The sequence below is a fragment of the Onychostruthus taczanowskii genome, unplaced genomic scaffold (assembly GCF_017590055.1).
Source record: "Onychostruthus taczanowskii isolate IOZ18803 unplaced genomic scaffold, ASM1759005v1 scaffold16, whole genome shotgun sequence".
Lineage (NCBI taxonomy): Eukaryota > Metazoa > Chordata > Aves > Passeriformes > Passeridae > Onychostruthus > Onychostruthus taczanowskii.
This window is the reverse complement of record NW_024498795.1, coordinates 6,588,352-6,602,742: the sequence shown is the minus strand read 5'-3', so window position 1 is coordinate 6,602,742 and position 14,391 is coordinate 6,588,352. Positions and strand designations below refer to the sequence as shown.

Sequence of the window (14,391 nt, the reverse complement as noted above, 5' to 3'; positions counted from 1 at the left end):
TTGGCTGTTTCATTTTATAGCCAAGAGGTTTCACTTCAAAATTTATGTCTGACTTATCGTTATTACTTAGTTCAGGATTAATTTTAGATTAGAATGTATAATACTGCTCTTCACTAATGACAATCCATGCAGGGCATAGTCAGTTATATATATCACCCTTTTGCTAAGAATATTTCAGAATCAAAGGCAATTGGAAACTTTGAATAATCAGTGTTATTTAAACTGTTCTGTATGGCCTGCAAAGTGTATTTCACAGCTAGCTCACATATTAAGTCTGTAATATTACTCCTATTCCAACATTCTAGGTAAATGAATTACTGTCCTGACTTTCCTACTGCCTTTAGCAACATGTGTCACATTGCCAAATGGTTAAATATACAGCTTCGGAAGTCACAATTTGTGTTCATTAGCCATCCACAGCCTACGTTATTTGTTATATTTAAAACTAGCAACAACAACTTTCCACCTTCATTTTTAATTCTGAGTTTCACACGTTAGACTATTTTACTGGGGGATGGAACTAGAAGGTGGAAGTACGTAATTCTCTTGTCCAAATTTCTAAAATTATTAGTAAAATAAACATGTTTGAAACAATTGGACAGTGTACCTTGGGATGAATAGATTAAACCAGAGCATTTTCATTATGTCTCTGGCAATCATCCTTTTATCTCATCTTGTGATGAACATCTGTATTTTTTGGCATGTTGGTAGGATATAAATGTGGGGTGTATGTGAACAAACTCTCAATTATAATTCTGCTCAGATGAGATTTCAAAATTATGTTTTCTGCTTTGTAGATGATACTTACTGTTATGGTAGCAACTGTGTGGAAAAAAAAAGATCTAGTGCATTTACTATTCAGTTCTGGAATCATATATCAATTATTTAGTTGAACCTTCTGTTAGTAAGGCTTTTTTGTAAAACACGTACCAAATGTTTATAAAATGGAAAAGAAATTCTTCAAGTTATGGTAGCTAAAGCTGTGCTAAAAAGAAAAATTGAACATATGCTACCAGCAGTGTTTCTCATATTTAGTGAGTAAAACCATATTCTATTTTGTTGCAATTGTCTTTTCTTATACAAATAAAGGCCCTGATCCAATAAGCATTTATAAATGTGGTTTTGATTTACACTAGTTAATCTATTTCTGTCTTTAAGACACCTTTGCATTTATTTGGGTGGTCCTAGAGGAGATGGGAGATGGATATTTATGCATTTAATTGACTTTTGGTTCACCAGGAGTCCATGGAGTTCTCAGGTCCAGAGCTCTGCACGTGCATAGCATTGCAGAACAAGAGCCAAAAGTAGGAGAAAAGCCTGAATTAAAATAAAGTTGGGTTTGGGTCTTTTTTCCTCTGTTAGAGAGTGAATCATCACTTGGTCTGTGGCTCTGACTGAATTCTGGCATGGTTCCTGTGGCTTTCACAGCCCCTATTCCACTTGGGAGAGTTTTCAGGAAATTGTGTTGTCATGGATCCTTCTGCTCAGCTCCAGTCTGCTCCGTGCCCAAAATCCCCTGTGCAGCAGAGTAAGAAATCCCCAGCAGGCCCAAGCTGCATGAGGCACAAAAGGCTGTAACTTCTGTGCAACATCTCCCAGTGCTTCCTAATTATTCCTCTGCATCATCTTAAATAAGGTTTAAAGAAGAGTGGAATCAAATCCAGCAGTTGAGGCATAAGAGCATGGGGACTGTGCTCTTCTAAATTGTTCTTTCCAAATTGTCCCTGGTTCTTAGCCATGATCCAGATGGTCTGGACTTACCAAGTTAGAAACAGGTATGTTTTCCTTTAAGGAAAGAGCAATTTAATTCAGCCAAGGTTGCTTCCCCCCCCCCCCCCCCCCCCCGCAATTGTTTATTTTGCTAAACTAGAGCTGTTTCAAGGATGGCAGGCGCCCATCAGAAAGAGACGAGGCTAAAGTTAGCAACAAAGAGACGTGCTGATGAGCAGTGCTGTGCCTGGGATCACGGCTGCAGCTGCTCCCTTCCTACGTGCATTGGCCCTCTCCGTGTGGCTCAGGTTCCACCTATGGAACGGATACACGAACAGGCAGGAAAAGGGAATCGGCTCCAGAGAAGGCGTTGTCTGTGTGTTGCTCCAGCACAGAGGCAGTGTGAATTGTCTTACTCTCCATGAAGAGTCAGAAAGTCATCTTGGCCATAGGTGGGAAAACCCTGTTTCAGAGAGCTTCTGGCAATTAATATGAAAGGGTCAGTTTGCTGGCCTGAGGGATTTGAACAATGTGAACATTTGAACAATTTTCTGGATTATTTTAACAGCACGGACAAAACAATGAGCATTCAAGGTCTTTCACTTAGCTTCTATGAGAAGACTTTTGGAAATACATCTGAACAAAATAAGATCTGAACAAATATCAAGTAGATGCGACAATAGATAGCAGCAGTAACTACGAAACTGTTTGCAGCAATGTATAATGCTTTAGAAATGTTTGCTCGTTGCTTACAGTGGATAGATTTGTTTTAGAGGTGAATGCGCATTTGTCAGAGATCCTGTTGTTAGGGATCCTGGGAATGGCCCTCAGCTTGGTCCTTGGTTGATGGAATCCTTCTCCTCTCTGGCACCCTGTCAGCTTTCTGGCTCTGCAGCATGGTGTGGGGAGCAGTCTTGCTACCCTTGCTCCTGTTACAGGAGTGCTGAGCACTGTCCAAGGTCCCAGCTCCACCCTCTCACCATGGAAGGGAACTCTGCTGTTGCCAGTCATCCTGAAACCACCCTTAATACCAGCTGAAATGTGAAGACTATAAAGATAAAGTTCTTTTATTCGATACTATTGTGGTTAGTAGGTCTAAAGGCAAGCACAGAAAAATAAATAAAAACCTACTTATAAAGCTACCTGAACTTCAGCTCTGCTCTAGGAGCTTTCCATCAGCTGCGTAAGCAGAACAAGCTGTTAGGGTGCTTGTATAATTCTGTGGCTGGGAGCCAGGGCTTCTGACCAGGCTACTCTTTTTATCTGAAGAGGATCCTGATTTGGGGCTCTATTTTGCCAGCCCTTCAACTCAGTTCTATTCAGAGTTAAATTTTATCCTGCTAATGAGCCAGAAAAAGGGCCAGAACTACTGACCCTGCCTGGACAAACTTTTTATTTTATCAGCTAATGTCACTACTGTGATGTGGCAAGACCTCCCATCTATCCAGACAGTAAAGAAGGATTGTTCACAATTATCAGTGACATACTGGAAACAAATGCTTAAGAAAATGTATTTTCTTCTTGACAGGACAGGGTTTGACTCTCTGCATAATCCTTTCTGTACTGAACCTGGAGTCTGTATAAATAAATCATTTGAATCCTGCATTACAGTTTTCAATGTATACTTATACAAATGTTCATCTGTTTTACCTTTTGCTCAGGATTAAACATGGTAGTAATCCAAATATTTTTGCATGAAAATAGGTCTGAGAAATACTCTTATCAATTGTGAAGTTTAATTTTTTTTTTTCTATCAGTTTTCCATTGAATATTTAGAGTGCTCAGGTTTTTTACCTGGCTAATTTAAGTGGATATTTAGGTGAACTAGATCTACATGTATTAAAAGATAATTTTAAATTTTCCCTTTGTGGGAGAAAGAAACTGTTCCATGCAGCAGATGTACAACAGATGCCACTCCTAGCACGTACTGCACTACTGGATGATGGCCAGATGCAGTGGTGATAGCACAGCTATTACCATGATAAAGCAGAGTAAAAGAGAGATGTAAGTAATGTGTTAGCTTCCCAGCCCACCACTTTGTCCACACAAATGGGAAGGAGGAGAAAATTCTTAAGTCAGTCAGCTATCTACATCATCATGTACAGTCCTCAAACCACCCACTTTTAAAAATAGCAGTTTAGGTTGAGCTAAGTGAGATGAATCCTACCCATAATGTTGGGAGTTATCTGTGAATTAGTAGTTAGGCTATGTAGAGTAATAATAGTTAGAGCCTGGGCATAAACCTCAGCTCTTGACTTCAAGCACTGAGTTTTGCTATTTGACCTCTCATCAGTTCCTTTGGAAAGTTAATCTGAGAAAACAGGTGCTTTTCTAAAAACAGAGAATCCTACAAAGTCTTTATTTAGAAGGAATCCACAAGGATTATTGAAGTCCAGCTCCTGGCCCTGCACAGCACCATCCTGAAGAGTTACACGATGTGCCTGAAAGCGTTGTACAAATGCTTCCTGAGCTCTGTCAGGCTTGGTGCTGTGACCAGTTCCCTGGGGAGCTTGTTCCAGTGCTCAGCCACCCTCTGGGGGAAGAACCTTTTCCTGATACCCAGCCCTAACACACACTCAGGCCATTCCCTCAGTCCCTCGCTGGTCAGCACAGAAAAGAGACCCATGGATACCCCTCCTCTTCCCCTTGTGAGGAAGCTGTGAACTGCCGTGAGGTCTCCTTCCTGTCTGCAGAACATTTTTATTTTAGAAGATAGAAAGGTATTTTTGAGACAAATCAACAAGTAGAGGTTGGGGGAAAAGCTTCTGGTGGTATTTGTCTCTCTGGGCACACTCTGCTTTGGAGAGCACAGGAAATGAGCAGCTACCATGGCTGAACTGTGCAGGGCATAAATATCCTTTGTGCTCCAAACAAGTTTGCCTTACTTCACTAAGCACAACACAAAGCTCATGTGAAACTATGAAAGCTGTCTTAAAAAGAGAAGAAGCAATGTCCCTCAAACATTTACAGGTGCAGAAAATGTGACTGTTCTGTGCATGATTGCACTTTAAATCAGAAATCATTGCACAGAATTCTGTATGAACCTTCTAAAATAAATGAATCTTAATTTCTTTTGTATCTTTTAAAGGTCAAATGCTGCAAATACTGGCCAGATGACACAGAGATATATAAAGACATTAAAGTTACCCTAATAGAAACAGAGCTGCTGGCTGAATATGTGATTCGAACATTTGCTGTAGAAAAGGTAAGTTTCCAAATTCACTTTTCTTAAATACATTGATATCTGCCAAAGTAACTTACATGCAGATTCAACGAGGGAAAGTTAAATCTCTTGACTGACATCCTGGGTTTATAGGGTTTTTTTGGGTAAACTACTACCGCCCTCTTATGGAAATTTTTCTGTGTGTTTTTCTTCTTCAAATGCAGCAACTGTTCTGTGCTTTTCATCACTGTTGGCCCCTGTCTGAGTTAGAAAAAGTGATGTTCCTTGCCTAAGAGAAATCGAAACCTCCCTCCCAGCAATCAATTGAAAAACACATTTGTGCTGCTTTCCCATCTTACGTTCCCCACAATCACTTTCTGTCTGTACCAGAGGCTGCATGCAGCATTATTTAGAAGTCTGTGGTGGAGAATACAGTTTTCTGTTGGGCCAGGGTGTGCCTGGTCGGCAGAGACAGAGTTGTAACAAATTACTTTTCTTCTCAAGGCAATTTCCCTTTTCATGTGGAATCCATCCTTACATGGAGAGTTCCAGCTTCTGTGTTGTATTACTGTTTGTTAGAGTAATGTCACACATTTGTTTGATGCTTTGTAGCCTGCAGAACTTGCAGCTCCCCAACTGCAATATGTGGAAAATACAGAACTAACAAATAAGGTACTCACTGAAAGTGAGAACAGGCAGAGTCAGTCAATGGTGAAGTGTACCATGCATTTTGTGTCAACTCAGCAGTTTCATTCAGAACTCATTAAAGGACAGAAAGGTTTGAATTGTATGTATCAGGACCCATTTGGGTTGCACAAGACCAAGGAAGGGGCCTCCTTGGTAAGACTAGATATTCCTAATAGCATACCAAAGTAATGCTCCATCACCATGAGTAGATTTTCAACTAATTAGCTTAGAAAGCTTCTTTTGATTTGATTGCAGTACCCATGATTTATTGGTTCTCTCTAATGATGAACTAGTATTCATTTATGGGTTTGAAGAGCATAATATTTAGCATCAAAGAATCCTGCACCCAGGTATCTCAAACTGCCAAAAAGACTACACCACAGGGTCTCTGTACACACGTCCAGAGTAACAAAGGAATTAGGGGTTTTCCCTGTTTTATTCTTCAATCTAATTCTTAAATATGCATCAATACAGCAACCTGAGGGTAATGATAATAGAATTACGTGGTTTGAATGAATTGAAAAATTGTATCATGTTTACCACTATACATATTGTAGACTGAATTCACTCAAGCCTGTTGTTTCCTTGCATTTAGGTATTTTTAATAAACAGATGAGAAACGTTGGCTACACTTTGAAGTAGATGAAGCACTGCAAATTTTAAGCTCATGCTTTGATGTTAGCTTTTCGCTTCTTAACTGGGACTGAAGAAAAGACCTAGAGGATTTTACAGTTGAACATAACCAAACTGTCTTGAATAAGTGCATTAGAACAGATAGAGATAAAAGGCACTAAACATTTTATTTCTTTTTTAAAATCTCCATCTGAAAAGATTTCATTTAGACACTGCTTTTTAATAGTTGGTAGCTTTTCAGTAAGCCTCTAAAAGCAGTGTCACTGTAGTTTGAGTAAAGTACATTTGTTTTTACTCTATTTTCCATATTTTTTAACTCCTCCAGTGGTACTGGAACATGAAGTCTGTACATTTCTTTCACCATAATTCTCTCAAGTTTATATTTTTGATGCACTGAGATTGGTACTTTTCACCTTCCCTAAATCAAGGTGCATGATGAGACAGAGAGCACCCTAGCCAAACAGGCAGATAATACTAATTGAAAGGTGGTATTTAACACTTAACACTGGAGCCTCCATTCCAAAGGACTTGAAGTTTTCACTAACAGCAGCTTCAGTAATTCAACAGGAAAATATTGCAAAGTTCTGTGCCTTAGGTGGCCTAACCCCCTGTGTCAGGGTGACTTCTGGGGACATCTGAAATGCAGAATGATTAAAGATTTATCACATATGAACTGCATGGGTGGAGTTAAGAGAGCTGGCCTTGTCCATTGTGGCAGAGATGAGGAGGAGGGGTAAGGAAGGTCTAATTGCAGCCTACAGCTACCTCATAGCTGTTCCAAAAATCAGAGGAATCAAATTCTCCAAGACCTCTAGTCCCTTCTGACCGTCCTTTCTGTTTGTTGATGAACTTCTCATGCCTGTCCATAAAGTACAATTTAGAAGTTGATTTGCTTGAAGATAAATTGATCACTTACTTCAGTTTTGTTGGGGTTTTTTTTGTGGATATTGAGTAGTAGGGGGATACTGCTGAGAAAATTGAAGTCAAAAGTGCAGTCTGATTTTGACAACTGTTTCTAGATATGCTTTGCATTGTGAATAAGCAGTTCCTTTGGAGCAGTTTCTTTACGGCACAACAGTTAACTCAGATGAATAAGTCTTACATGAATAGTAAAATACAGTAGCAGCATAAGTTTTTGTAGAATTTTTTAAGATCCTAGGGTTTAGCAGTGTACAGCATTTTCTGTTTGTTTCAGCTGTATAGTCTTCCCCAGATGAGCATATGCTTTTATGATTCATGCAGTTGTGTGATATTTTGGGTTTAGAAACCAGCAGGAAAGCTAGATATAAAAGTCATTCCTTTGTATATATAAGAAAATTCATTATAAAAGTATCCTATATACAAAACCTTTCCTAAGTAGCTGTTAACAATGACAGACAAAAATGCAGTCAGCCTGACAGACAGCCTGTTCACAACTAAGGCAGAGGATGTAAAGGACATAACCTGATCTGTGTAGCAGCCAGGCACACAGCTTTGGAGGGGCAGTTTCTTTTTTGCAAAATGTTTGAAAATCTCAGCTGTAGACTGTGTGAAGAATTTGTATGGGATACTCACTTCAGTCCTCAGCTTGTATAGTCATGGCATTGCTTTTTTCTGTGGGATCTTTGTTTCTTTGGGGGTCATGGGCAGTTGTTACAAGCAATATAAAAGTGTTTGAGGCACTACCTTCACCTAAGCAGAGCTATTTGCAGAGTTGAAGGCCTTGCTTACAGTAGCAGAAATGCATTAACTAACACACTCTAAAATCCCCAAAGAGCAGGGACCAAATTGTATTTGAATGTGTTTGCTAGACTGTCTTAAAATGCAAATTGTTTTATCTGTTCCTGGATTTCGTTATATTTTAAAATTGGTTTTTAGGATATGAGGTCATTTCTGTTTAGAAGGTGTGATCTCCTCAGTCTACATCACTGCCTCATATGCTCTTAATCCTCTCCCTTGCCTGCCTTTCTATGTCTATTTCCAGGGGAGATGAGATATTCCTCTGAGCAGATGCCCTGTCTCCACAGACCCCCAGCCTGAGCTATCAGAGCATCAGGGGCTCCAACATACACTAAGTCCTTTCTAGTCCTATAGCACTGGCATGTCCAAAATTTCTCCACCACTGAAAATCCCAGACTAATGCATAATAGCAGTAAATTAGGAAGCTTATATTATTTATTATTCAAAGAAAATAAAACTTTTTGTATGCAAACCGGCTCAAGACAGGAAATACATCTTTAAGAAGAAAAGCTGTAAACTACCAGTTACTAGTATTGTTGACATTTAGTCCAGCCTAGACATGATATGCCATAATTTTTCTGTTTGTTTATGAGCTGTGTATGGTGGCCTCCAGTTTGTGGATTTCTAATGAGAATAAAATACTGGCAGCTGCATTCTTAGAGGGGGAAGGGAAAATACAGGCAGTAAGAAAATAAAACTTAGTATACACACTTCTGATATCCAGACTGCTCTCCAAAGTCACATGGGAAATTACTTGCACAATCAGCTTCTCATTCATACTTGTCTCACTATATCTATGTCCTTGCAGACTGTGGCAAATCACCTGAACGGTGAGCATGTGGAGGGCCACACACACAGCCCCTGTGATTGAAGGTGTAAAAAGGTTTCCTATTATTCAGCTTTTTCTTTCAGACCAGTGAAGGAGACAAATGATAAGGAAAATTATGCTGAAGCTGTAGTGCCCTGAAGTCAGCAGCAAAACCCCTATGGAGGGCAGTGGGGAAAAAAAGGTCATCAGTGCTCTGTGTTCAGCCTTGCTGCTGACTTGTTCTGTGATTATGGCATGCATTTTAAGGCCACAGTTTGCAAAGCAGCCTAGTTCTTAAATATAGAGATGAGCATTTCTCTTGTTGCTAAAAGTTTCTGACCAATCTAGTGCTTACTTACTTAATTTTGTTGGAAGGCTTTGGAAGCAGTTAATACCTAACCTTTGAGCTTGCTCTCCTGCTTAGAGGAAGCTCTCCAGCAGTCTGTACAGATTGTGCTGGTAGGGGGTGCTTTGCAGTAAGGCTCAGGCTTTTGAAGATTTCAACACTTGTCTTTTCAACAGAGAGGTGCTCATGAGATTCGGGAAATACGTCAGTTCCACTTCACGGGCTGGCCAGACCATGGTGTCCCATACCATGCCACGGGCCTGCTGGGATTTGTACGGCAGGTCAAATCCAAGAGTCCGCCAAATGCTGGGCCTCTGGTTGTTCACTGCAGGTAGGTAAAACAGAAATCTCTCTGTTGTGGTTTGCATTAAACTCAAAACCTACCTTTGCTTCTCCTTTACTGTGTATTCCCCACACAGGCTGCTGAAGCCACTGGAGGTCTACTCAAAAACTAACTGTAAACAAGAATACATATATTATATTTATAACAAACATATATAAATATATAAATGAGAGTAAAAAAGCTGAGTCTGAAGCTCTGCAAGTGCCCGACTCAATTTCAGTAATCATCCAATTGGTGAAGCACCTGTGAGATGAACCCTGACACCCTTTACATTTCCAATACACTGCTGCACATTGATTGTGTTCTTCTTCTGCTTCAGTGCTGGTGCTGGCAGAACTGGATGCTTCATTGTCATTGACATCATGCTAGATATGGCAGAACGAGAAGGCGTTGTAGACATTTACAATTGCGTGAGAGAGCTTCGATCCCGGAGAGTTAACATGGTGCAGACCGAGGTATTGCTCATCTACTGGAATACTTTTTGCAAGGAAAAATGCCCTTCTAGCCCATAAAGAGAGAGCTTTGTAGTTGGCACCCTCCAGAAAGTTGATTACTCAGTCACATGCAGAAAATAGTCTCCACACATACCTGGAGAACCCCTTCCCAAGCAAGTGCACAGTTGTGCTCCACACTGAAAGTTCACAGTGTTTCTTAAAAATAGGGAAAATCGGAAATGTTTCCCCTCTGGGAAGGAATCATTCTGGCGTACATCTTGTTGAGGTTTAGTTTCATGATAGCACCTACAGAACTGCCCAGAGGAATGAGGAAACCAGAAACATTCTGAGTTTTGTTACAGGGTGTTACTGCACTTCTCTAACTACTTGTAGTTAGTTTAAGCCAGTCTTTATATATTAATTTCTGAATGAGTGGGATCAAGTTTTTTAAACTGTGGTTGTTACTTCTGGTCTTGCTTCAGTGCTGGTAAACTGAAGAGTGAAGTAGAAATCATATTAGTTGCTATGTTTTATTTACCAAAGTAGTAATGGTCTATGCAGTCCATGTCAGTAACTATCTATTTTGATTGCTTAACCAGGAGCAGTATGTATTCATCCATGATGCTATCCTGGAAGCCTGTCTTTGCGGGGACACATCTATTCCAGCTTCTCAAGTTAGGTCTGCTTACTATGAAATGAATAAACTAGATCCTCAAACAAACTCGAGCCAGATCAAAGAGGAATTTAGGGTAAGTAGTGGCTTACATTGCCTAGAGGCTGTAGAGTTCAGCTATAATAAAGACTTTTGCTTAAATTTTTATAGCCGTATGAGTTTTTGTAACAGGTCTAGAAGGGAAAGATGGCAAAAAAAGGAAAAAAATAGCATGTCAGTCATCTCTGCTGAGTAATGCTGAATCATAAAATAATGCAGTGGGGTAGTAGTAGAGTATTATTTTTACTCGAGGGAAGTTGATCCTTCCACTGTCCTTTCTCCAGAAGGCAGGCTACTCCGCAGCTGTCTTTGAGGTTATTTTTCATAATCGTATGCTTCCAGGATTTCTCTGCTTCCAAAGCCTGCTGGCTGTGATGTGTTTTCATTTCTCTGCATATTGATTCCCACTGAAGCTGAATGCTGAGCTGATCTATTCTTAAATATTTTGGGTTGCTTTCAGTGCTGTGTTGATTTTTCTGTTGCATTGTTTACTCTCTTTGGAAGACTTTAAACATGGTGACTCCGACGCTGCGTGTCGAAGATTGCAGCATCGCGCTTTTGCCGCGGAACCACGAGAAGAATCGCTGCATGGATGTGCTGCCTCCAGACAGATGCCTGCCTTTCCTCATCACGATAGATGGGGAAAGCAGTAACTACATCAATGCTGCACTGATGGATGTAAGTCTCCACCGCATCATTAATAATAAAAAGGCAATAAGCAGCTCTCCAAACTGAGCGGTGCTAGCAAATGGAGTCAGCATAAGAAGGAAAACCTTCTAGCTTGTTTTGTATCCCAGAAGCATGGCACAAAATCTTTAAACTCCCAAGTACATTTAGGATCACACATATGTTATGTCACGGCCAAGGTTCCAAAGCCATGCTCAGAGAGCAATTCAGAGAGTTTTGATAAATTAAATGTGTCTGGATTTCTCCCTAGTGCTTGAATTTTTAACCATCTGGCCTAGGAAAACAAGAGTTACCTATTAAGAGATACAGGCAGTTAAACAGAATAATAAGGTTTGCAGCAATATTTCAGTTCCCTTTGTTTATAATTTAAACAGTAATTAACAAAAAAAATAATTGTCTGTCAACACAAGATAGTACACAAGCCATTACTTCAGCCTTCCTGTTTATTTCTGCTTGAATTAATGGTTCCTCTTCATGTGTGTGTGGAGTTTTTTCCCAAATGCATCTATGGCAATTCTAATCCTTGTAATAGAGTAACAGTAAAAAGACACTTAAACTGCCTTTACAGTCTGTAGATATTTATACCCTGTTTTTGACAATTTACAGCTATAGTCATTACAGTTGTCAAACACATAAACAAGAAAGCAGGGGTTAGTAAGGAAGGAACACATTGTAAATGGTCTTTTTAAAAAGTGAAGATAGAGTAATAACAGTTTATTGCCGTTTTTTCATCTCTTTGCTTCCAAGTTCTCAAAGCCTTTTTCCTAAAATAAGCTGAAGTTCAAAACACTCCTGTGAAAATGTAGGAAAATGTATCTTTGTGTTTATCTGTGTAGAGAAACTGAGAACAGAAGTGTAATTGACTTGTCTAGTTTCTTACATTAGGTCAATGACATTTCATATTAGAACAGAGCTGCCTTAATTTGTGGTCTGTGATTGTGCCATTACATTGTCTTCTTTCCTGGAGACTTCAGTAGTGTTTTGTTCCGTGAATTAAGTAATGCTCAGAAAGAGCAGGGCCTTAATACTTGCTTCACTATTGAGACAATGGGCTACATGCATATCTGTCTGGGCAAAAGGCTCCAGGGGAGGAGGTGATTTGGGTTGCTTTCCACCTGAAGCATGCTTCTGCAGAATCCCTGCACTGATGGACAATAGCAGACGTTTGTCCATCTCTCTAAACACTCAATCTCCACCAAGCAAGAGGAAGTGTTTCCCCCCTCTCCACTAGAATCCATTGAGGTCTTGTTGAATCACCTCATTTAAGCCTTTCAGAGTTCACTTCAAGAAAAAAGGGTAGCAAGCAGTTTTATAGTTTTCCTTACTAAGTATCAGAATGAGTTCAAAAATAGTTTTCCCAAAAAAACTTCTGAGGCTTCTAATTTAATGGAGACCCCTTTGGATTAATGGAGACCCCTTTGGACATCTCTCTCCTGTGTGAAACTTCCAGCAAGGCAGGACCAGTAGGATAGAAAGCAGCTGCCTAATGTAGGAGCAGCATCATTACCTGCTGGTTGCCTTGTGCTGAAACAAGGAACCAAAGTTTTGCATGTCTGCATCTGTACCCAAACCACAGTGGAATCATTTTCTGCAGTCTCCTCAGTGGCTGTGAGTCTGTGAAAAAACGATCATAGAATCATAGAATAATCTGAGTTTGAAGGGACCCACAAGGATCACCAAATCCCATAATTGCTAGGGGTGGAAGAGACCTCTGGAGATCATGTGGTCTGACCCCTCCTGCCAAGCAGGGTCACCCTGAGCAGGTGACACAGGAATGTGTCCAGGTGGGTGTTGAATGTCTCCAGAAAGGGAGACTCCATGACCTCCCTAGGCAGCCTGTTCCAGTGCTCTGCCACCCTCAGTGTAAATAAATTCTTCCTCACCTTCAGGGTGGAACTTATTGTGTTTTAGCTTAGCCATTGCTCCTTGTCCTTTCACTGGGCACCACCAAAAAGAGTCTGGCACCATCCTCTTGGCACCTGCCAAGTCAAAGCCACCAAAATCCAAATCCTGGCCCTGCACAGGACAGCCCCAGGAATCTAACCATTTGTCTGCAGTAGCTGATCTGATTGGATCTCTGTTGTGGTGCAGATGGTTCAGTTCAAGCCATGTAGAGACTTCCCTGCCCTCCTAAATGAAGGCAGTGGCACCTCCTCCCAACAATTGCCCCAGTATGGCCACGGTTGCTTTCAAAACTCAGAAGGATATAAGTGAAAATGCTGGTTTGAGATACACAGTGGAAAAGTTCCAGCAAACAGCTCAGTCAATGACATACTCTGGTACTAAAAGAAACAAAGAACACTGAAATTTATCCCCTGGGTATCTTCGCTGCTGTCAGATCGACCAGAATTTCAACAATATTTCTGAAGAATAACTAGATATTTCCTTTCACAGGCATCATTCAAATTTAGAGCTAAATGCAAACAGCCAAGATTAATCTGTCCATTAACAGCTCAAAACAAACCCCTTGCTCAAAATCTTGTAGGAGTTACATTGGAAGCAAAAGCCTCTGATGATTTTACTCTATGCCTGTGGCATGAAATACATTTTAGAAATATAACATTTGCAGAAGTTATATCCTGCCCAAATACAGTTTATTAACTTTGAAGCATATAAGATCTCAGGAAAGAGCTGAAAACAATATATTAATTATGCAGAAAATAGAAATAATGCTTTCAGTCCTGAAGTTCTGGGGCTATGACTGACATTCTGCTAAATGGATTTTTCTCTCTTGCCATTCTTCTCATCATCTTGTTACTTCTTTGCAGAGCTACAAGCAACCATCAGCGTTTATAGTTACACAGCATCCCTTACCAAATACTGTCAAAGATTTCTGGAGACTGGTCCTAGATTATCACTGCACTTCAGTAGTTATGTTGAATGATGTGGATCCCGCACAAGTAAGTCCAGAAAAATGCTTCATTTAAAAGACAAGTGCTAGTGCCTCAGCATTTCAGAACAGCTTTAGGAAGTAATTAGTTTTTTTTAAAACAACATTAAATACTTACGCACTAAAACATTGATTTGTACCTTGCAGATACTCGTAGGGGAAGAGGAATAAATCACACCATCAGTAGCTTTTTATCCAAAATGTTAGTGCACACAGACATAAGTGCATGCACCTGTAATTTATTCTAAGAGAACATGTT

General features: G+C 40.1%; 1 protein-coding gene across 8 annotated transcripts in view; it reads left to right on the top strand.

Moving 5' to 3' along the window:
- Positions 1-14,391, top strand: part of PTPRM (protein tyrosine phosphatase receptor type M) — a 440,735-nt gene that overhangs the window by 414,224 nt on the left and 12,120 nt on the right. For all 8 annotated transcript variants that reach the window (XM_041399233.1, XM_041399232.1, XM_041399230.1 and 5 more), the window contains 6 exons: positions 4,799-4,915; positions 9,243-9,397; positions 9,729-9,864; positions 10,443-10,592; positions 11,060-11,233; positions 14,011-14,142. In XM_041399233.1, the coding sequence (XP_041255167.1) occupies positions 4,799-4,915; positions 9,243-9,397; positions 9,729-9,864; positions 10,443-10,592; positions 11,060-11,233; positions 14,011-14,142 (864 nt within the window). The remainder of the gene's footprint in view (positions 1-4,798; positions 4,916-9,242; positions 9,398-9,728; positions 9,865-10,442; positions 10,593-11,059; positions 11,234-14,010; positions 14,143-14,391) is intronic.